We start from the raw sequence: 21,712 nt of genomic DNA, 5'->3' as shown, positions 1-21,712 counted from the left end.
TTAAAAAATGAGGTACTGATGAGGAAGTGGAGTTCTCCCCACAGACATGAGGATAAAGAATGGACACAGGTTCACCAGTTAGTGGTGCCGCAGAGGTACTGGAGAGAGATATTAATAATGGCCCCTGAGATTACAGTGGCTGTACATGTTGGTATACAAAAAAAACTAAAGCCTGCGTAAGATAGCAGTTTGACTGGCCAAAACTCCACTTAGATGTGGTGGAGTACTGTAGGTGTTGCCACATGTGCCAGGTTGAGGGGAAACCCCAACCTACAGTGAAATCTGCACCGCTAAGTCCTGTATCAGTGTTTGGAGGACCCTCCAGCAGACGGCTGGTGAACTGTAAGGGACCCCTGCCGAGGACAAAAGGGGACAGGCAGGCACAACGTTGGCAAAAAAGTTGGGGAGGTAAGGGGAAAAAGGGGCAAAGAGGACCAGTTACAGGGGATCCGAGAGGATTCCCAGATGAAAACCCCTACTGTCCAGTCAGCCAACCCCAAAATGTTTGAAAAACTAGACCCCACATCCTCCTATGTAAATACAGACACCAGAAGCACCCCACCAGAGTTGCTAACAGCATTTGCAGAAACCTGCAGAGACAAAGAAAGTTTTCAAGAGGGCAGAAGACTTGTGAAGTGCTGCAGGGGAGTGCAGTAGAATCTGGACAAATACTTGCCAGCAGGAGTGTCCCAGAGGACAAAGGGGAGACTAGCAAAGAATCCACCCCCACAATCAGGAGAAAAGGGAACCAACCACCCCCTAAGGTGAAAAGCCTTGCATGACTCATCAAAGCACTGAAAGAGACATCCGAATGGATCCACCAACTGCCGACTCCCATGAGCGGAACTCCATGCCAGGGCTAATTAAATCTAACCCCCCCGCCCCTGCAGAACTCAACAGGAACGAAAACGCCCTAGGCCGTCATGGAAATGTGTAGACTGAAAAACTTCCCCAAAAATCACATGTTTATTTGGATGCCAAAAAGTGCAGTTTGAAGCAGCACTGCTACCACAAAAAGACAGGCTATAACAAGGATTTCAGAATGAATGAGAGAAATGCATCTGCATTTTCCTGTACTTTCCTTTTTTTTAAATGAAATGCTGTTCTAAAATTGCATTTCATTCTGCTGGATGTGGAGGTGTCATGAAAACCACACCTGCCAAAATGAGAGATATTAATTTTGTCATATAGAATATTAATTTTAAACTGTCACTGGACTGAAGAAAATAGCTTGGTTCAAAAGGCCACTGAAACATGACTGCTGATTTTGCATTCTAAAAGGCTGTTAGGAAAAGACAACGGGAACTGCTTGCTGATTCAATTAACAGAGGTTGGTCTGGGCAACAGTGATCCCCATCTTGTCTGGGTAAGAGACAACAGTACACCACGCCCTCTTTTTCCCCCCCCTGGCCCCCCCTCTCCCCCCCCCCCCCCCCCCAACCAAACCTCACTGAAAGCTTTGGAATCCACAAACCACAGGAGCGGTTGTTCCAAATAAGGGGTTAGTCACATGGCTAACCTGCTGGCCAACTTGGAGTTTTGAATTTTGCTCACAGAACAGTTGGAAAAGAGATTGCAATTTGAAGACAACAGAGAAAGAAGGTCTCTCTCTGTCTCTCTCTGTCTCTCTCTGTCTCTCTCTGTCTCTCTCTGTCTCTCTCTGTCTCTCTCTGTCTCTCTCTGTCTCTCTCTGTCTCTCTCTGTCTCTCTCTGTCTCTCTCTGTCTCTCTCTGTCTCTCTCTGTCTCTCTCTGTCTCTCTCTGTCTCTCTCTGTCTCTCTCTGTCTCTCTCTGTCTCTCTCTGTCTCTCTCTGTCTCTGAAGCAACTCAAGCCTCAAGATAGAACACCAGCGAAACAAGCTTGAAAGTGTGCATTGGGCCCCAATGAGAACAGCAAGATTTAACTGCAATCAAAGACTCCACATCCAACTCAAAATGAGTAACTGAACTGCATATTACTTCAAACCTCTTTCCTTTAATTCTTTCTCCTCCTCTGTCTATTTGCATGTGTTTATCGCATATGCATGCTAGCATGGTTGCATCATGTATTTCTAGTAGTTTTAACCGAATTATTAGAGTTTTAAGGTTAATAAACTTACACCTTTCCTGTTTAAATCTAAGAAAGCCTGTCTGGTTGATTTCTTTGCCATTACAATTCGAGAACGGTGAACAAGGATTCACTGAAGGGAAACTTAAAACAGTGTTTTAAAAATTAAACCCTGTTATGGCCAAACGAGGCAAAGGCTGAGAGGGGAGCCCTAGACCCCTGCTTCACCTGGTCACAACAGTAGGATAAAACTGTTAAGTAGCCTGCTGACGATCAGCATAAAACTTGATGTTTTCCTCTGCATGACCTAGTGCCAAACATTATCCTGAGTCATTAGGAAAACTGAAGAAAATACTTCTACTCCCATTATCTCTTCTCCTCCTCCTTTCCCAAAGGTGCTGACTTATGTTGTGAATTCATTCCACAGCTGCCAGTAACCCTTCTGTGCTTTTTTTCAGAAGATCGTTATGCATTTCTGAATAGTAAAATTTGGTGAAATATTCAACAGTTGGGAATGTCATACCCTAATGTGATCTTCTACGTTCCTAAAATCCACACTCGCTTGTAGGAAAGACAACAGATCATGGGCTGTCCAACCCCCTCTCCCTAGACCAGGAGCATTGAGGCTAATTGTATTAGCCCCATCACTGGTGTGGCTAAAAGTGCAAACTGGGATCAAAGTCATGATTTTTCTGGTCTCTGTGACTCACTGTAGCACCCTATGGTGTATTTACCTGCTGAACTGTTGAGTTGAGGAAGTTTAAAAAGGGATTCCAATTTTCTACGAAGATTTAGGAGTGCCGTTTCCTAATATTTGGTTGTGGGAAGGGAACAAGACAACTTTTGTTTCTCTCCAAGTGAAATACTGCAACATAGTAGCCCCCATCCATGAGCCAGCTGATTCATTACAATGTTTATTTGCTTTTTGTAAACTTTTAAGGAGACTGTTCTTTCTGCATGGAATCATTTCTTGGCAGCAACCTAGGACACGCTTTAGATGGCAACTTCTCTCTGAAGAAGGTATCCTTCTCCTGCACCTGTAGACTAAATAGTAATTCACATTTTCTTTCCTCCATCTAAGCCTCCATCAGCACTGATTCCCTGCTGGGCTTTGGATGGCGGGTGCTGTCTCCTCATTTCCATACGTCCTTCGTATGGACATCATTGTATCCTGTCCATACATGCATGCAGGGATCATTATGGAGTAATCAGCAGAACAGACTGCTTATATTCATGGGGTGCAGAGGTTATGTGTAGCATCCTCTCAAATTTTTGGAGTCTTGATTGGTATTTCTTCATGGAGAGAAGTGGAGAATGAGTTGTATTTTAAGGGTTCTGTTTTAAAACTGTGAATTAAAAAGAAAATTACAGGTGGCAGCACATGAAACCTAAGGAGCTTCAATGTGTTAGTGAGGCATCTATACCTATTGTCGTTTACAACAGCTGGGGAACATTTTGCAATTTTTTTTATCCCATCTCTGACCAAACAAAGACATCCTCAGGATATCTCAAAGATTGACAGCCAATTCAGTACTTTTGGTGTTGGGTTACTTGTAATTTAAGGAGAAACAGCCACCAATTTTCACACAAGAAGATCTCACAAATAGCAATGATAAATGATCTAATAATCTGTTTTCAGCTCTGATAATTGAGGGTTAAATGTTGACCAGGAGACTGGGAAAACTCCTCTGCTTTGCAATAGTGCCACAAGATATTTTATACCAACCAAAAGGGGCATATGAGACCTCCGTTTAACAACGTACCTGAAAGATAGCACCTCACAGTGCAGTACTCCTTCAGTCTGCCACTGAAGCGACAGATTATTTTTTGTGCTGGATTGGGGCTTGAACTCTCAACTTTCTGACTCAAAGGCAAGAGTGCTACCACTGAACCCAAACAACCCCAACTAGGTTCACAAGAATAAAATTATCATTGCGTCTCTTAAGAATGTACTCTTGTCAGAGCAGGTAGTTCGTTTAGTTGACAAGCCTATTGGTGAATGCCTACATAAGGAAGGAGTTGAGGGCCCCCCCACTCTTCCATCCTCTCTGAATACCCTGAGGTAGGGAAGAGATTCTTGTGTAGTCGATCATATTTTAAACAAGAGACTGGATGATTTAGGTCTAGCACTGAAATCCATAATGCAGGAAGTCAATTTTCCAGCTAGAAGGTGCCCAGAAAGAAAAGTAATGCGAAAGTAAGTAAGTTAGCCTGAGAAAAGGTGGTGACGCGGGGGGTGGAGGGTAGTTTATTTTTTCTCTTTTTTTCGTAGGTGAGAAGTGAGATCAAATGAAGGAAGTGCTTCCCTGTCGTATAGAACACGAGTCATTCATTTGCATGTAAAATAAAGCAGTTTAATGATTCTCATTGAGTCTCATCTCACTAGTCTAAGTCTGTAAGATTTTAGAAGCTCGTGACTGCTGATGCTAAAGAAACAACATCTAGTTCAGATCAGAAGGGGTTATATTATCTTCGAATTAGATATTGGGCAATACAGGCACAGTCCTGAACCTAAGATGCTTGAATCACATATGGTATTGTTCAAATTTCATCTTGAATTCTAGAGATCAAATTCTAGGAAGGGTATTATTACTCGAGGCAACTGAGGAGCAAGAATATTTTAGAATTTTAGGTGAGGAATAATTAAAGGTAAATTAAATTATTGCAAAGGATTTAAACACCAAAGGGGAATTTAAAAAAAAAAATTAAATTGGGAGTAAGAAGTAGTTAGGTAGACCTTTATCATTCAAAGAATAAAAGAACTGTGAATTACGTTACAAGAGCAGATCATTGAGGTGAAAGTATAAATGGGTTCAAGATGCAACTAAATTTATTTCTGATGTAAGGAGGGATAGAGAAATATGCTGTGCATGGGTAGGTGGGTTAATCATGTTAAAAGAATAGACTTGTTTGACTTAATGACATTCTCTTGCTCATAAAAATTAATTATTCTCCTATTTTCTCTTCCCTAAGATGCCCAAGAAAGTGACTTATTCTCAAACGGAGTTGAGGATGGACCCAACCTGAATAGATGTGAAATGTAACCGTTCCAATATGCAACTGATTTCTGCTTTTCTTGAGAAGCAATGACCTGCGCACGGTGATTGGAGAAATGTCGATGACAACTGAGTGCACGGTGGAAGTGATGCCATCACAGAATGCTAGCCGTTACTTCAGTTACACACTAGAAAGCCACACAGTGGAGGCTTTTAAAATAATGAACGAGATACGCTTAAACAAGCAACTCTGTGATGTGACACTCCGGGTGAAGCACAATGCCCTGGAGGAGGAGTTTGTTGCACACAAGATTGTGCTTGCCTCCTGCAGCCCTGTTTTCAAGGCCATGTTTACTAATGGTTTGAAAGAGTGTGGAATGGAAGTTATACCTATTGTGGGGGTACACCCTAAAGTAATGCAACGTTTGATCGAGTTTGCGTACACTGCTAGTATTACAGTGGGAGAGAAATGTGTGCTGCACGTCATGAACGGAGCAGTAATGTACCAGATAGATAGCGTCGTTAAAGCATGCTGCAAATTCCTAGTGGAGCAATTGGATCCCAGTAATGCCATTGGTATCGCCTCATTTGCTGAGGAAATTGGCTGCCAAGAGTTGAGTGAAAAGGCCAGAGAGTATATATACCTGCACTTTAGTGAGGTAGGTACAATATTGGCAATTCTCCTTAATTTTGGATTGGTTATTGAGATTCTGTGCTGCTCTTTGGAATATAGGAACATGAGGAGGCCATTAAACCCTTGAGTCTGTTCTGCTGTTCAACTAAATTGTAGCTGACTTGTATCTTGGCTCCATTTATCCGGGCTATTCCACATCCCTTGCTACCCTTGCCTAATAATTTTGTTAAAACTATCAATCTCAGTCTTGAAAATTTCAGTTGACCCAACATTCATAGCCTTTTTGGAGAAACAGTTCTATTATCTTTTTATTATCTTTTATTGTGCCAATGAGATTGTCATTGTAGGTGTTTGTGCTCCAATGATCTGTGTTTAAAGCAAGGCTAATCAGTAAGTTTTCAATATTGATTTGTGCACTCTCTTGTGGTTTGGCTCATGAGTAATTGGTGCATGGGCCAAGCAGTGAAGTAGTCACCTGAGCAATGGCATTGGGTTGGGGAATGGTAAATAGTCTAAGATTTGGGTCCGAAATAGAGGCTGTAAATGGGTTGAGACCCCATTCTACGTCTGAGCATTGAAGGGGAGATTTTGGTCAGGAAGAAGAGAGAAGCTGAGTGGTCAGAACCTGGTCGTTTGGGAGAAAAATAGCATTTTAAAAATGCTTTAAATTTAAATGAAAATATACCCTTTAAAAACCTGTGTTTTGTATTCTTATGAAATCGGGATTGTGATGTCATGTGACCAATGACCATTCAGCAACATTGGCAGCTCAGTACAGTATTACAGATATACAGGCAAGATAAATATATCTTGGGAGAGCACATGTATCACATCTAGAGTGGCAAATTAAATGTGTCTGTCACATGAAAATTCATTTCTCAAACATTTTTCTGATTGGCTCATTCAATCACTCCCAGGTTAACCATGCTGATTTTCCAAAATATGCACAGTTAGGAATGACTATAAATCAGAAATGGCAACATATGGGAAACAAACCAATACTTAAACATTTTCTTCAAATTTCTTGGAGTGGCCATGTTGTTTCTTCAACCAGCTGATTATAAACAAATTGTAAAAAAAAAACCTCTATAACCCAAATTGCATGCGCAAAAAATATTTTTAAATGCCCATTAAATTCCAATGTTCTGCTTGAAAACAATGAAATGAGTTACCTCCAGTAATACAAGTTTTGCTGCTCTTGGACTTGAATTTTACTCCTTTTTTTTAAAGCTTGTTTTTTTGGTAATATTGTTTGGTCCTCTGGACATGCATCCCCCCCGTATTCAGCAACATCACTGCTGCCTCTTTCTGATTCCATTCCCACTTCTCTAAATGCTCCGATTGAGCTGCACTCCCCTCCCACTGAGTGCCAGCCACTGATGATTCTGAAATTGGAGCAATGTTTAGAAAGCTGACTGTACACTGAGGACTGAAAGAAATGGGTCAAAATAAACTGAAGTGCCAAAACAAAATTTTCAGTAACGTTAAGGAACCATAGAATAAGGTTTAAAAATAAATCTTAATGTGAGGGAAAGGAAAAAAAAGACCAATAAGCTAAGGAGGCGGATGCAAGAATGTACATAAGGCACCAAAGAAAATTGTCTCACTTTGCAATAGTTGATTTTCATGGAAAATTCTAAACTTATTCCACGTGAGCAGTTTTATGAAATCTACCAGTTGGATATAATAAATCTATCCATTCATTCAATGCTCAAGATGAGATATTGTTGGAAATGGAACAGTTTTTATTATTTTGTGTCCAGTGTTTGTCCTGTCAGTCACAGGATTAATATTAATGGAATACTCCCTTTGCTCTGTTATAGCAAACTACATTTATGCCAACTTCAGAAGAGCACCCTTACACTGGTGGTCTATTTCCTTTATAAAATAGTGTGAAATTAGGGCAGTTTATGAGATGGTTACCATACTTACTGTCAATTGGACTGAGACAGAAAAAACTAATTTCACACAAGTCTCCATCCTATTAGGCTAAGGCTGGATTCAAATCTAAGTTCCAGAGGTGCAAGACCATGTCTAACTTGCTGCACCTCTGCATCCCCCAATTATTTTTAAATTGAAAATTTATATTGTAATGCTTCCTTGGCTTGAGCACTAACTCATTCTACTAGCAATCTATAGGAGCTGAGTTCTTTGAGCCCTGAAGTTGTGTAAAAGCTCAGCAGTTCTAGCAGGCAAGGAACTTCCCTAAACGGACATAACTGCACACTGCCTGATGACTGACTGGTTTCAAAATGTTTACAGCAGAGACCTGGAAGTATCCAAATCATTCCTGCCCCCTCCGTTGAGTGGTTAGAAGGTATGGGAGGGTTGAAGGTGAACAGAAAGTAATGCCTCTGACAAAGATTTGTTCTATGTTAAATAACGCTGCTTCTCCCTCTCCCCAATTCCGTGGCTTGGCAATTAAAGGGTAAAAATGATGAGTCGAGAAACATTTGAAATATATAAGAACTTAAGGTATAGCTAGAGTAGGCCATTCAGCCCATTAAGCCTGCTCTGCCATTCAACAAGAACATGGCTGAACTTGTACCTCAACTCCACCTTCCCGCACTATTCCCTATGTCCTTATAATTCCCTTCATACCCAAAAATCTATAACCCTCTGTTCTGAATAAACTCTATGACTGAGCATTCACGGCTCTCTGGGATAGAGAATTCCAAAGATTCACAATCCTTTGAGTGACGAAGTTTCTCCTCATGAACAGCTGACCCCTTATTCTGAGACTGTGACCCTATGTTCTAGATTTCCTAGCCAGGAGAAATATTTTTTCAGTATCTACCTTGTCAAGACCCTTAAGAATTTTATATGTTTCAATGAGATCTCACAGATTTGCTTCACTGAGTTTGTTTTAAAATCTGTCTTGGTTTGGATTAACAAAAATCTTAAACAACAAGACTGGTGGTAGGGATGTGTGCTTGTATTGTTTGAATTGGAAACAAATTAATTTATTTAGAATATGGCTTGAATATTTTTCCTTTAACTTTAGGACTTTGGTTCACAAACTTGATGTCCTCATGTTTTTACAGTATTGGTATTATGTGTCTTGAATATTAAAGAAAGTTGATTACATTAAAAATAATGTGTTGGTTTCAAGCAAGAGCAACATTCTATTGTGCCTTTCTGATAGGTAGCAAAACAAGAGGAATTCTTCAACCTCACGCAGTGCCAGCTGGTCAGCCTGATTAGCCGAGATGAATTGAATGTGCGCTGTGAATCTGAGGTCTACCACGCTTGTATAGAGTGGGTGAAATATGACTGTGAGAACAGGCATCCATATATCCATGCGTTACTGAATGCAGTGAGGTGCCATTCTCTGACCCCAAACTTCCTGAAAACACAACTGCAGAAGTGCGAAATACTCCAAATGGACTCCAAGTGTAAGGATTACCTCGTGGAAGTCTTTAAAGAGCTGACACTGCACAAACCGACCAAGGCCTGTCCCTGCAGATCATCAAACGTTCCTCAGTTAATGTACACAGCAGGAGGCTATTTCCGCCAGTCACTGAATTTTCTGGAAGCCTATAATCCTTTGGAGAACTGTTGGATCCGATTGACTGATATGCCAATGCCTCGGAGCGGTTTAGCTGCTTGCACCGTTCACGGACTTCTGTATGCTGTAGGAGGAAGAAACAACTCGCCAGATGGCAACACTGATTCAAATGCATTGGACTGTTATAATCCTATGAACAATCAATGGTCCCCCTGCACACCAATGAATGTTCCCAGGAACAGAGTTGGAGGAGGAGTGATAGATGGAATGATCTATGCTGTCGGTGGATCTGAAGGCTGCATCCATCACAATTCTGTAGAAAGGTTTGTTGCACTACATTTCAACATAAATTTTAAAATAAAAAGACTGCTGTTTCTCTCTTTATCCCCCTAGGGTCTTGAGCCCAATTGCAGGGTCTCCCATTCCTGCTCACTCGCACCAGTAGACACTGGGGGAACTCCTTTATTTGTGTAGTAAAGAACATCATCGCCTAGTGCATGACCCCCTTCATCATGCCATGAAGGAAAGGCAGGAAAACTCAAATGTAAATTTATTATGCTGACCTGGAACACTCAAATGCTGATGCAAATTCTGTTCTGGTAGCTCTTGATTGTGTACATAATTCTAAGTGTCTTGCAATAGCTAACTATCATTCAGTTCTGCTAAGGAAAAACACCAGTGTGTATAAATTTTGCTTTTGAAGGTACAAAGTTTGCATAATGTCTATTCTTCCTAATTTTCTGATTGACACTAAGGTTATTATGCTGGATCATAAAATCTACATGTGTAACAGTGTTGAAGTATAGTTATAAATGGTGACGTAGTGGTAATGTCACTGAACTAGTAATCCAGAAGCTCAGGCCAATTCCCTGGGGACACAAATTCAAATCCCACTACAGCATCTGGTGGAATTTAAATTCCATAATTAATAATTTTAAAAAAAAATCTGGAATTGAAAGCTAGTCTCAGTAATAGTGCTGTGCAACCATCATCAATTGTCATAAAAACCCATCTGACTCACTAATGTCCTTTATGGAAGGAAATCTGCAGTCCTTGCCTGATCTGGCCTACATATGACTCAAGACCCACAGCAATGTGGTTGACTCTTAACTGCCCTCTCGAGCAAGCCATTCAATTGTCCAGGGCAATTGAGGATGGGCAACGCTCACAGCCCATGAAAGAATTTTAAAAAATACTGTGCTTTTTTTATATATATATAATATATATATATACACACACACACTGATAAAAGTGCAAAAATATAGATATCTTAAAATAATTCCCCCCTTTTCCCTGTACCGTGCTTAACTTGGCAGTTTCTTCTATGGACTCGGTGTCCTCTTTCTGACCCTGTTCATTAAATATGGCTAATTTTCTCCCAAACTACTATCTGTCTTCGAGTTGTAGCCTGCTTTTCCAAGTTCAGACACTATTCCTAATCACTTATGCTCTCCAGTGATACCTGTTAATGTAAAACTCAATAGTGATACATTGCCCTTTGTTGCCTGTGTGCTATGTTTACAGCATATTTAGAACAGTGCATCTGTATTACAGATATGATCCAGAGAAGGACCAGTGGGAATTCGTGGCTTCGATGTCAGCCAGCAGAATTGGTGTTGGTGTTGCGATTGTAAATCGTCTTCTGTATGCAGTCGGTGGCTTTGATGGAACAAATCGTCTCAATTCAGCAGAGTGCTATCATCCTGAAGACAATATATGGAACACCATTGCACCAATGAACACCGTTAGGAGTGGAGCAGGTGAGTGGATCGGAGAAAATCCAAGCTTAAAATTGATTGGGGCCAAGGAAAAAGCTCGTGGCACAATTGCTAAATGCACAGCTCAGTGTGGAATTGAACACAAGAAATAGGAGCAGGAGTAGACCATATGGCTCATCGAGCCGACTCTGCCATTTAAAACATTCGTGGCTGATCTTGGGATTCAATTTGACTTTCCCACCTGCTTGCCATACCTCTTGATTCCCTGAGAGACCAAAAATCGGTCTTTCCCAGCCTTGAATATATTCAACGATGGAGCATCCGCAACCCTCTGGGGTAGAGCATTCCAAAGATTCACAACCCTTTGAGTGAAGTAATTTCTCATCATCTCAGTCCTAAATGATTGGTCCCCTATCCTGAGACTGTGCCTCCGTGTTTTAGATTCCCCGACCAGTGTAAATAATCTGTGTCTATCCTATCCATGCCCTTTAGAATCTTATATGTTTCAATGAGATCACCTGTCATTCTTCTAAAGTCGAGAATACAGGCCCAATTTATTTGGTGTCTCATCATAGGACAACACCCTCATCCCAGAGACCAATCTAGTGAACCTTCGTTGCACTGCCTCCAGTGCAGTATATCCTTTCTTAAATCTATTCTTAAGACCAAAGTGCATAGCTTCACACCTCCCTACATTATCCTCCATCTGCCATCTTCTTGTCCACTCACTTAACCTGTCTATATCTCTTTTCAGCCTCTCTCTCTCCTCCCCAGAGCTTACCTTTCCACCTACCTTTGATTCATCAGCAAATTAGATAGATTACTTACTGTCTCTTCATCTAAGTCATTAATATAGATTGTAAATAGCTGAGGCCCACCATTGATCCTTGTGACACTGCACTATTTATTTATTTAGAGATACAGCACTGAAACAGGCCCTTCGGCCCACCAAGTCTGTGCCAACCATCAACCACCCATTTATACTATTCCTACATTAATCCCATATTCCTACCACATCCCCACCTTCCCTCACTTCCCCTACCACCTATCTATACTAGGGGCAATTTATAATGGCCAATTTACCTATCAACCTGCAAGTCTTTGGCTGTGGGAGGAAACCGGAGCACCCGGCGAAAACCCACGCTGTCACAGGGAGAACTTGCAAACTCCGCACAGGCAGTACCCAGAATCGAACCCGGGTCGTTGGAGCTGTGAGGCTGCAGTGCTAACCACTGTGCCGCCCATTTACTGCCTACTAACTTGAAAATGCCCTGTTTATGTTAACTTGTTGCTTGCTGTCTGTTACCAATTCTCTATCCATGCTGATCTATTACCCCCAACTCCATGAGCCCTGTCTTGCCAATTAAACTTTTGTGTGGCACCTTATCAAATGCCTTTTGGAAATCCAGATATACTACATCTACTGGTTTCTCCTTATCTACCCTACTAGTTACATCCTCAAAAACGCTAATAAATTTGTCAGACGGGGATTTCCCTTTAGTAAAAACCATGTTGACTTGTTCTAATCATACTGTGTTGGAGTGGCTGCAGTCAGCAAGGCAAATTGCTACACCCATTCTGTGGATGTGCCCTTGCATTCAGCTGTTCTGGCAGCAGTCTGGGAGGGAATAGAGAATATGACTGGACACTGAATACCTGTAGACCCAGGCCTGTGCCTGGTTGACTGGTCCCCTGGAGGATAAGCTCTCCTGGAAACTTGTAAGCTGCTGCAGCTGTCACTCACAGCAAGAAGATGCATTTCCCCTGTTGTCTTTCCCACACCACATGCTCCCCAACCCCCCTAAATCTACCACATACCACAACAAATATGATTAACACACGAGTAGTATGCTGGTTGGAATGGAGAATACACTGATTTCGTCTGAAGCTCTGGAAGCATTAAGCAGTTTTAGAGTCCATACCTGGAAACCTTCACAATCCAGATAACCTCACCCCCACGGTCATCAAGGATTCTCTACCTGACTAGTTTAACCTGAAGGATGCCACCAAATTACCCTGAGCCTCAAAACATGGTTCCCATTATGTCCTTAAATGTACCATGTGTCATTTTATTCTCCTGAAAACATACTAATGTTAGACAGTACTTGCAGGAGAATACAAAATGTAAGACATTGTTGAATAAATTAATGTTTTAAAAAAAAAAAAAAAATCCTAGGTTCTCTGCCTGATCTAAGCCAGGGCATTGGGAGGAACACTACAATTGGGATTAATGCCCTAGACCTTTGGGAAGATTGGCCTCGTTTCTTACACCTGATAAGATTCCATTGATAAGCACAGTAAAGTGCTTGTGACTGTCTGGTGAGGACAAAATCGAGCTCTGCTATGATGCTTCACCACTACAATTGAACAGCCTGTCGAGCTCTCATTGCCTCAGCCAACAGGTGAATAATAGTCATATGACTGAGGTACAGGAGGAATGACCATGTTCATGGAACCAATGCCTTTAAAAAAGGAAAAAAGAAAATGTGGAGCATGTAGAATTATGAAACTGAGTTATGGTAAAGGACTTTGTGTGTTTCTGTTTAGGTATCTGTGCATTAAATAACTGTGTTTATGCAATCGGAGGATATGATGGTGTAAATCAACTGAACAGTGTAGAACAATATGATATCGAAATGGACAGATGGACGTGCATAGTGCCAATGAAACACAAGCGCAGTGCTCTTGGAGTAACTGTCTATCAGGGCAAAATTTACGTGCTTGGTAAGTTGCAACATTAAACTTTTTTATTTCCTCACTCTTGGCACTCCTGGTCCAACTTCTCCAGGCAGGTTGCCTCCAAGCTGAACCAAGCCCTGGTCCCTGACATTGAGACCTATGTCTAGTTTGAGTGTTTGTGCCCAGAATTGCTTTGAGTGGTTATGGCAGGAATGTCATCTCCCTTAATCTGAACTTTTATTTTTTTATCTTTAAATTTTCTGGTATTTGGTTTTATGGCTACATAGATAGGAGATGCACCACAGAATGCCACTTTGCCTAACCACTCCATGTCAGCATTTACCCTCCAAATGAGTAAATAGACCTAATCACACTTGCCCATCCTGTCCCCACATGGCTTCACCTATCCAATTTATACTTGAATATTAACATGGTTTCCTTTCAGTCATTAAACCAGAAGTGAATTCCGCAGCCTCTAAACTCTCTGTATAGAGAGGTTTCTACTGCCTTCCCTTTCAAATCTCTTGTATTTAATCTTGTATCTATGGCCCCTCATTGTGGATCCTTCCACTACTAGGAACAGACTGCTTTTATTGATTATGTTCCATCCTTTAATAATTTTAAACATTTTTAGCATGTTGCATTGTTCTCATGAAAGTCCCAATTTTTCAAGTCTGTCTTTGTATTTGTATTGCCTTATGATAGGCAGCATCCTAGTGAATCTGTGTTGTACCCTCTCTGAACCCTCAATATTTTTTGTACATTGTGGAGCCAAAACTGGGCACACTAACTGGGTCTTAAGATTTTATATAGGCTCATTGTTACTTATTTTAAGAACACTTTTATATTCTACATCTCTTACGCTTGTCTTTTTTATAGCCTCATCATGAGGTGCTGCCTTTAATGTCCCATGAACCTGTACCCGCAAGTCCCTCTGCTCATCCACAGCAGTGAACCTTCTTATAGTGCATTCGAGTCATTTACAGCGCAGAAGGAGGCTATTCGGCCCATTGAGTCCATACCAGCTCTCTGCGGAACAAACCAGTCAGTCCCACTCCCCTGCTCGCTCCCCATAACCCTGGAAGTTTATTTCCTTCAAGTCCCAAGCCAATTTCCTTTTGAAATCATTGTTTCCACTTCCACCACCCTTGTGGGCAACAAGTTCCAGGTCATTATCAATTGCGTTTAAAAAAAAAAATGTTCTTACTCACGTTCCCCCTGCATCTCTTGCTCAAAACCTGTGTCACCTAGTCCTTGTACCATCAGTTAATGGGAACAGTTTTTCCTTGTCCAATTTGTCAAAGCCTGTCATAATCTTGTATACCTCTATCAAATCTCCAAGGAGAACAACCCCAGCTTTTCCAATGTAACCTTGTAACTAAAATCCCCCATCCCTGGAACCATTCTGGTAAATCTCTGCACCCTGTGAAGGACCCTTGTATCTTTCCTAAAGTGTGGCGACCAGAGCTGGTTACAGTACTCTAGTTGTGGCCTAACCAGAGCTTTATAAAGGTTCAGCATAACCGCCCTGCTTTTGTACTCAATGCCTCTATATTTATAAAGTCCAAGATCCCATATGCTTTACTAATGACTCTCAATATGTCCTGCCACCTTCAAAGATCGATGCACATACACACAAGGTCCCTCTGTTCCTGTACACTCTTTAAAACTGTGCCATTAAGTCTATATTGCCTCTCCCTATCCCTTCTGCCAAAATGAATCACCTCACACTTGTCAGTGTGCACATTCCATCTGTCACTTGTCTGCCCATTCTGCTAGCCTATCTCTGTCCTGTTGCAGGTGGTTCATATCATCCTCGCTGTATGCCACACCTCCAAGTTTGGTATCATTTGCAAATTTTGAATTTATTTTACTGTATTCCAAGATCTAAGTCATTTATATATAACAATAAAAACAGTAGTCCTAGCACTGACCCTTGGGGAACAGCAGTGTCTACCATCCTGCAGTCTGAAAAACAACCATTTACCACAATTTGCTGCTTTCTGTCCTTAAGCCAATTTTTTAACCAGACACTGACTCTACTATTCCATGAGCCTTTATTTTGTACTTTGCCAAACACTTTCTTAAAATCCATACAGACAACATCCACCGCATTCTCTTCATCAACCTTCTCTGTTACTTCATTAGAAAATTCAGTTAGATTAGTCAAGCATGATCTGCCTTTTACAAATCAGTATTGGCTTTTCTTAATTAACTGTAACTTTCCAAGTGCCTGTTGATTTTTTTTTTTTTTCCCCCTGATTATTGTTTCTAAAACCTTACCCACCACTGAAACTAACTAACTAACTGTCCTTACACCCTTTCTTGATTTAAGGGTGTCACATTTGCCACTATCTAGTCCTCTGGCACTGCCCCTCTTCTTCCCCCCCCCCCCCCCCATCCCCTTCCATATCTAGGGAAGATTGGAAGATTATAGCAAGCCCGTTTGATATCTACACTCTCACTACCTTTAGCAACCTGGGATGCAAGCCATCCGGACCAAGTGACTTATCTACCCTCAGCATAGCCCGCCTTTCCAGTACTTCCTCCCTTTAAATTTTTACTCCTATCCATTGTCTCTACTCTCTCCACTTCTACTGATATTTTGTCAGATTCCTCTTCCCTAGTAAACACCTATATAAAATACTCATTTAAGTATTCTAGCCTTGCCCTGTGTCTCTAAGCATATATTACCCTTTTTGTCCCCAATAGGTCCCACTCCACCTCTTGCTACCCACTTGCTAGTTACAGGCCAGTAGAAGATTTTTGGATTCCCTTTTACATTTACTGCCATTCTATTCTCATTCTTTCTTTGCCAGTCTTATTTTCCTCTTCACCTCCCCTCTCAACTTATTGTACATGCCCTGGTTCTTACTTGAAGAATTCACCTAACATGCACCATACACTTTTTTTTTTGTTTCATCATAATCTCTTTCTCCCTCATCTAAGGAGCCCTACTTTTGGTTCCCCTACTTTTCATCCTTGTTGGAATGTACCTCAGTCCCAGTCCTGTTGAGGTGCAACCCAGCCCTTTAGAATAGGTGCCTTCTGCCCCAGAACTGCTCCCAATGCCTGAAGCCCTCCCTCCTGCACCATGCTTGATCCTCCCTATCTTCCTATTTATATTTTCGCAGCACGTGACACTGGGAGTAATCCAGAGATTGCTACCTTCAATGTCCTACTTTAACTTCCTCCCAAGCTCCTGAAAATCTGACCGTAGGACCTCAATACCTGCCCTCTTTGTAGTTGAACATGTACCACAACTTTTGGCTCACTCCCTTCCAGTCACTGAATATTCTGCACCCTCTCCGTGATCTCCTTTTATCCTGGCACCAGGGAGGCAACACACCATGCCCGACTCTTGCCTGTCTGTCCACCTGACAATGGAATCTCCTATAACAACAACATTTCTACACTTTGCTGTTCCCTCCTGTATAGTCCCTTGCCCATTGGTGCCATGGTCTGGACTGCACTCCTTCAGGTATTGTCACTCCCAGCTGTCTCCAATGCTGAGTACCTGTTTGGGAATTGCACGCACCATGAAGACTCCTGTACCTCCTTTTTTTTTCCTACTCTTCCAGATGATCATCCACCTACTATCCTGAATTCTTACTGCCTGTGGGGTGACCACCTCCTGGAAAGTACGATCCAGGAAACTCTACTGCATCCTGATGCTCTGCAGTGACTCCCGCTGCCCCTCGAGCTTGGAAATCCTGAGCTCAAGCTGAAGCAGCTGGAGACACTTCCTGCACACTTGGTCGCCCAAGATATATGAAGTGGCCTAGAGTTCCTACGTGGCATTAGAATTGCAAGCAGCAGGTCAAAGCTGTCCATCCATTTTCTAAAATAAACCTCTATTCCCTCTTTTAGAATCTAGGTGGTACCTCGTTTAAACTATTAATTTTAATTAATGCCTCTAGACCTGCTTTGTGCTACTACTGTTATTAATTCACTCATTGTTATACTCTCCCTGATTGAGGTTGTTAATTTCCCGGCTCCTAATTTGAAAGAATACGCTAGTTTAGAGAGAGAAAAAGAGAATACTCACCAGCCAATCACTTACCTGCTTTCCTGTGCTGTCACACTTTGATTTTTTTTTTTTTCAAACGCTGTCAGTCTGCTCTGAACCCTCCTCACAGCTCTTGTATCCTCCCTGCTGTGCTCTCGCTCTCTGGGCTGCTCTTGTATCCTCCCTGCTGGTCTCGCTGTGCTCTCGCTCTCCGGGCTGCTCTTTTATTCTCTCCACTGTGCTCTCGCTCTCCGGGCTACTCTTTTATCCTCCCCACTGTGCTCTCGCTATACTCTCGCTCTCCTGGCTGCTCTTTTATCCTCCCTGCTGGTCTCGCTATACTCTCGCTCTCCGGGCTGTTCTTTTATTCTCTCCACTGTGCTCTTGCTCTCCGGGCTACTCTTTTATCCTGCCCACTGTGCTCTCGCTATACTCTCGCTCTCCGGGCTGCTCGTTTATCCTGCCCGCTGGTCTCGCATTGCTCTCGCTCTCCAAACTGCTCTTTCATTCTCCCTGCTGGTCTCTTCAGAAAATAATTGGATAAGACGCAGTAATCAAAATGCATCACCTCTCGCTTCCTGACAGTGATTTCCACCAGCTACTTTGTAGCCTATTTTCCCCCAACTTGTCCATGGCCCTTTGCCGCTTCCTTTGGTCTTCCAAAGAATTAGCTGTACTTCTATTCTGATGTCAAAGTTTGCTTTTGATATGACTTTCTTTAGGCCCAAATCCAAATCATTGACATACACAGTGAACAGAAGTGACTCAAGAACATAACCCTGTAGGACACCAAAACCCACTTCCAAAAACTTTGGAAAAACTACCCTTAACCTTCCTTCTCCTTTCTAACCCATTTTTAATCCGGTTTTCTCTCTCTCTTCTGACCCCTCCCCCCCCAGTTCTTCTCGTAATAGAAACATAGAAAATAGGAGCAGGAGTAGGCCAATCGGCCCTTCAAGCATGGTCCACCATTCAATATGATCATGGCTGATCATCCAACTCAGTAACCTGTTCTTGCTTTCGCCCTATATCCTTTGATCCCTTTAGACCCAAGAGCTATATCTAACTCCTTCTTGAAAACATACAATGTTTTGACCTCAATTGCTTTCTGTGGTAATGAATTCCACAGGCTTACCACTCTCTGGGTGAAGAAATCTCTCCTCATATCAGTCCTGAAAGGTTTACCCCATATCCTTAGACTATGACCCCTGGTTCTGGACTCCCCCACCATCGGGAACATCCTTCCTGCATCTACCCTGTCAAGTCCTGTTAGAATTTTATAGGTTTCTATAAGATCCTCCCCCTCACCTGCATGCTTACCTTCAGCGACTGGTGTACAAGAACACCCAGGTCTCACTGCATATTCCCCTCTCTGTTTATAGCCGTTCAGATAATCTGCCTTCCTGTTTTTGCTACCAAAGTGGATAACCTCACATTTATCCACATTATACTGCATCTGCCATGCATTAGCCCACACACTCAACTTGTCCAAATCACCCTGAAGCCTCTCTGCATCCTCCTCACAACTCACCCTCCCACCCAGTTTTGTCTCATCTGCAAATTTGGAGATATTACATTTAGTTCCCTCATCTAAATCACCAATCACTAGCACCAGTCCCTGCGGTACCCCACTAGTCACTGCCTGCCATTCGGAAAAAGACCCCTTTATCCCTACTCTTTGTTTCCTGTCTGCCAACCAATTTTCTATCCATCGCAGTACACAACCCACAATCCCATGCGCTTTAATTTTACATGCTAATCTCTTATGTGGGACTTTGTCGAAAGTCTTCTGGAAGTCCAAATAAACCACATCCACTGGCTCCCCCTCATCAACTCTACTAGTTACATCCTCGAAGAATTCTAGTAGATTTGTCAAGCATGATTTCCCTTTCGTAAATCCATGCTGACTCTGCCCGATTCTACCACTGTTCTCTAAGTGCTCTGCTATAAAACCTTTAATAATGGACTCTAGAATTTTCCCCACTACCGATGTCAGGTAGTCTCGTGTGGTACTTTTGTTAAAGGTTTTTCTAATGTCCATATTTGCTACATCCACTGCACTTCACCATCTACCATGTCAGTTATCTCCTCAAAGAATGTGAGGTTTCTCAAGTATGGCCATTCCTTCTGAAATCTGTGTGGACTACTAACTATTTTCTCTATCAAGAGAGGTGGTAATTTCATCCTTAATTAAAGACTAAAATTTTCCCTACCACAGATATTAAATTAATTGGCCTGCAGCTACCCAGATTAGCTCCATCTCTTTTTTTTTGGCCACTCCAGTCCTTCAGTACACATCCACACTCAGTCGAGTCCTGAAAAGTAATTTCTACAGCTTTGTCAATTTCTTCCCTCATCCCCTCCGTCATCGTGCCATGGCACTTAATCATCCTTTAACCTAACTAATGTAAAATTTATCATAATGTCACTCATATAATGCCACTTCAGGATTCATCTGCTCTCTCTTTTTAAGTAAAGACCGATGTCTAAACTTTATTTATCAATGGCATCTGAAAATGACCAGTATTTTCCTTTCTTTTAATGGAATACAGTTATTCTGTATCTTTTGTCTTTTTTAAAACATGACCCTGTTGTCCTACAGTCCTCTGTACCAATTTTTCATCTTGCCTTACTTCAGCTAGCTCATTCCTCATCTTTCTAAAATGGGTCATAATCCAGTCTGGTGGTCTTGTTTTTGTATTGAACTTTCCCTTTCTAGTTGGATCTTAAACCTATATTGTAGTTAGTGTGGTGATTAGCTGTATTTAGCTTATTCACCTGATCTATTTCATTACTCAAATCAGATTGAGCAAAGTTTCAATCCTTGTAACATATCTAACCTCCTGCTTGAGGAAGGAGTCCTTTGCACATTTCTAGGAATTCAATTCCCTTTTCTCCATTGATTCTGTCTGTACCAATTAATAAGTGGATAGTTAACATTTCACAGAACAGTAATTTTGTTTCTACTCGTCTCTAATTTGTGATTGTTCCAGTATCCCACCCAAGTGGCCTTTCCTCATGTGTAAGTCTACACAGTCAGTGTTGGCTGACTATGTGCCTGTGGAGACTGAATCCTATTGTTGTTTAAATCCCCAGATGGGCACTTTCCTGAGGATAGCAGTTAGGTGCATCAAACTGAGCAGGCCTCTTCATTCACACTCCCGATTCAAGAATGCTGAGGCTATTTGTTGCTCCGACTGGTGTGCCAGCTGAGATTGTCTGACTGCATCAATCAAAAATTGAACCGGAAGCATTCCCAGTCTGCTTAGCTCAGTACATACCACACGGTGCACTTAGGGAATTAAGGCATCAAGAGAGTTTGCTGAATCTAAATTTCACTGCATACTCTTGCTGCTGATTTTTGGATCTGCTGCTAGTGATCCATTGGCTGTGGAAGTCTTGGCTGTATTGAAATTCTGGAACAACATTCAGCTTAACGAACAATGTATTGCAGCTGGGAACTTCTATAAACCAGGCACATGCATGAAAAATAAGTATCTGCCAAAGTGACAGAAGTATCTGACGTTGCCTGTGGCTTTCAGACGTAGTAAGTTAAATAGGCACAAGCTGTAGTCGAATGTAGACTCGTTATGTTGCAGAACTGCTGCTGAAGTGTTCCTGCTGCAGGGCAATTTTCTACAGCAGCATGTGCACCCATTCTAAAATCAGATGTTGACCATTTTACTGTGATAAACAAAAACAGTATCTACTGTAAATCTGAAATGAAACCAGAAAATGCTGTGAATGCACAGCAGTTTAATTACCACCTAAAAGACAAAGATAGATTAATGTTTGGAGTCACATTCTGGGTACCAGTGACTGGGAAAGGTCTGAACAGCAAGAATGCTTCTTTAGCCAGTGGGGCAAGTATTAGCACTTTTGTGTACTCTGATCACAACAGCAAAATAAAAAAAAAACAGGCTACCTCTTGCAAGATATTTATGCAGCATGAGGGCTGCTTCAGTAATATTGCTGGTTAGCTGCTAATTTTTGGATCTGCTGCTAATGGCTGTGGAAGTATACTGCAAATGCTAAGCTGTTATGTCTAATTGTTGCTAGTGGTGTTGCTGTGTAGAGACTGCAGAGTGATGTGCACAACTCAAGTTACTTTTTTATGTCCCA

General features: G+C 41.8%; 1 protein-coding gene across 2 annotated transcripts in view; it reads left to right on the top strand.

The window, feature by feature from the left end:
• keap1b (kelch-like ECH-associated protein 1b) overlaps window positions 1-21,712 on the top strand; it is a 46,387-nt gene that overhangs the window by 15,687 nt on the left and 8,988 nt on the right. For both annotated transcript variants that reach the window (XM_068037536.1, XM_068037537.1), the window contains 4 exons: window positions 5,020-5,705; window positions 8,826-9,507; window positions 10,739-10,944; window positions 13,450-13,626. In XM_068037536.1, the coding sequence (XP_067893637.1) occupies window positions 5,159-5,705; window positions 8,826-9,507; window positions 10,739-10,944; window positions 13,450-13,626 (1,612 nt within the window). In that variant the 5' untranslated portion in view covers window positions 5,020-5,158. The remainder of the gene's footprint in view (window positions 1-5,019; window positions 5,706-8,825; window positions 9,508-10,738; window positions 10,945-13,449; window positions 13,627-21,712) is intronic.

This window comes from Heterodontus francisci, chromosome 8 (assembly GCF_036365525.1).
Source record: "Heterodontus francisci isolate sHetFra1 chromosome 8, sHetFra1.hap1, whole genome shotgun sequence".
NCBI classification, from domain to species: Eukaryota; Metazoa; Chordata; class Chondrichthyes; order Heterodontiformes; family Heterodontidae; genus Heterodontus; species Heterodontus francisci.
Note: the sequence above shows the minus strand (reverse complement) of the source record. Positions and strands in the feature narration are given on the sequence as shown.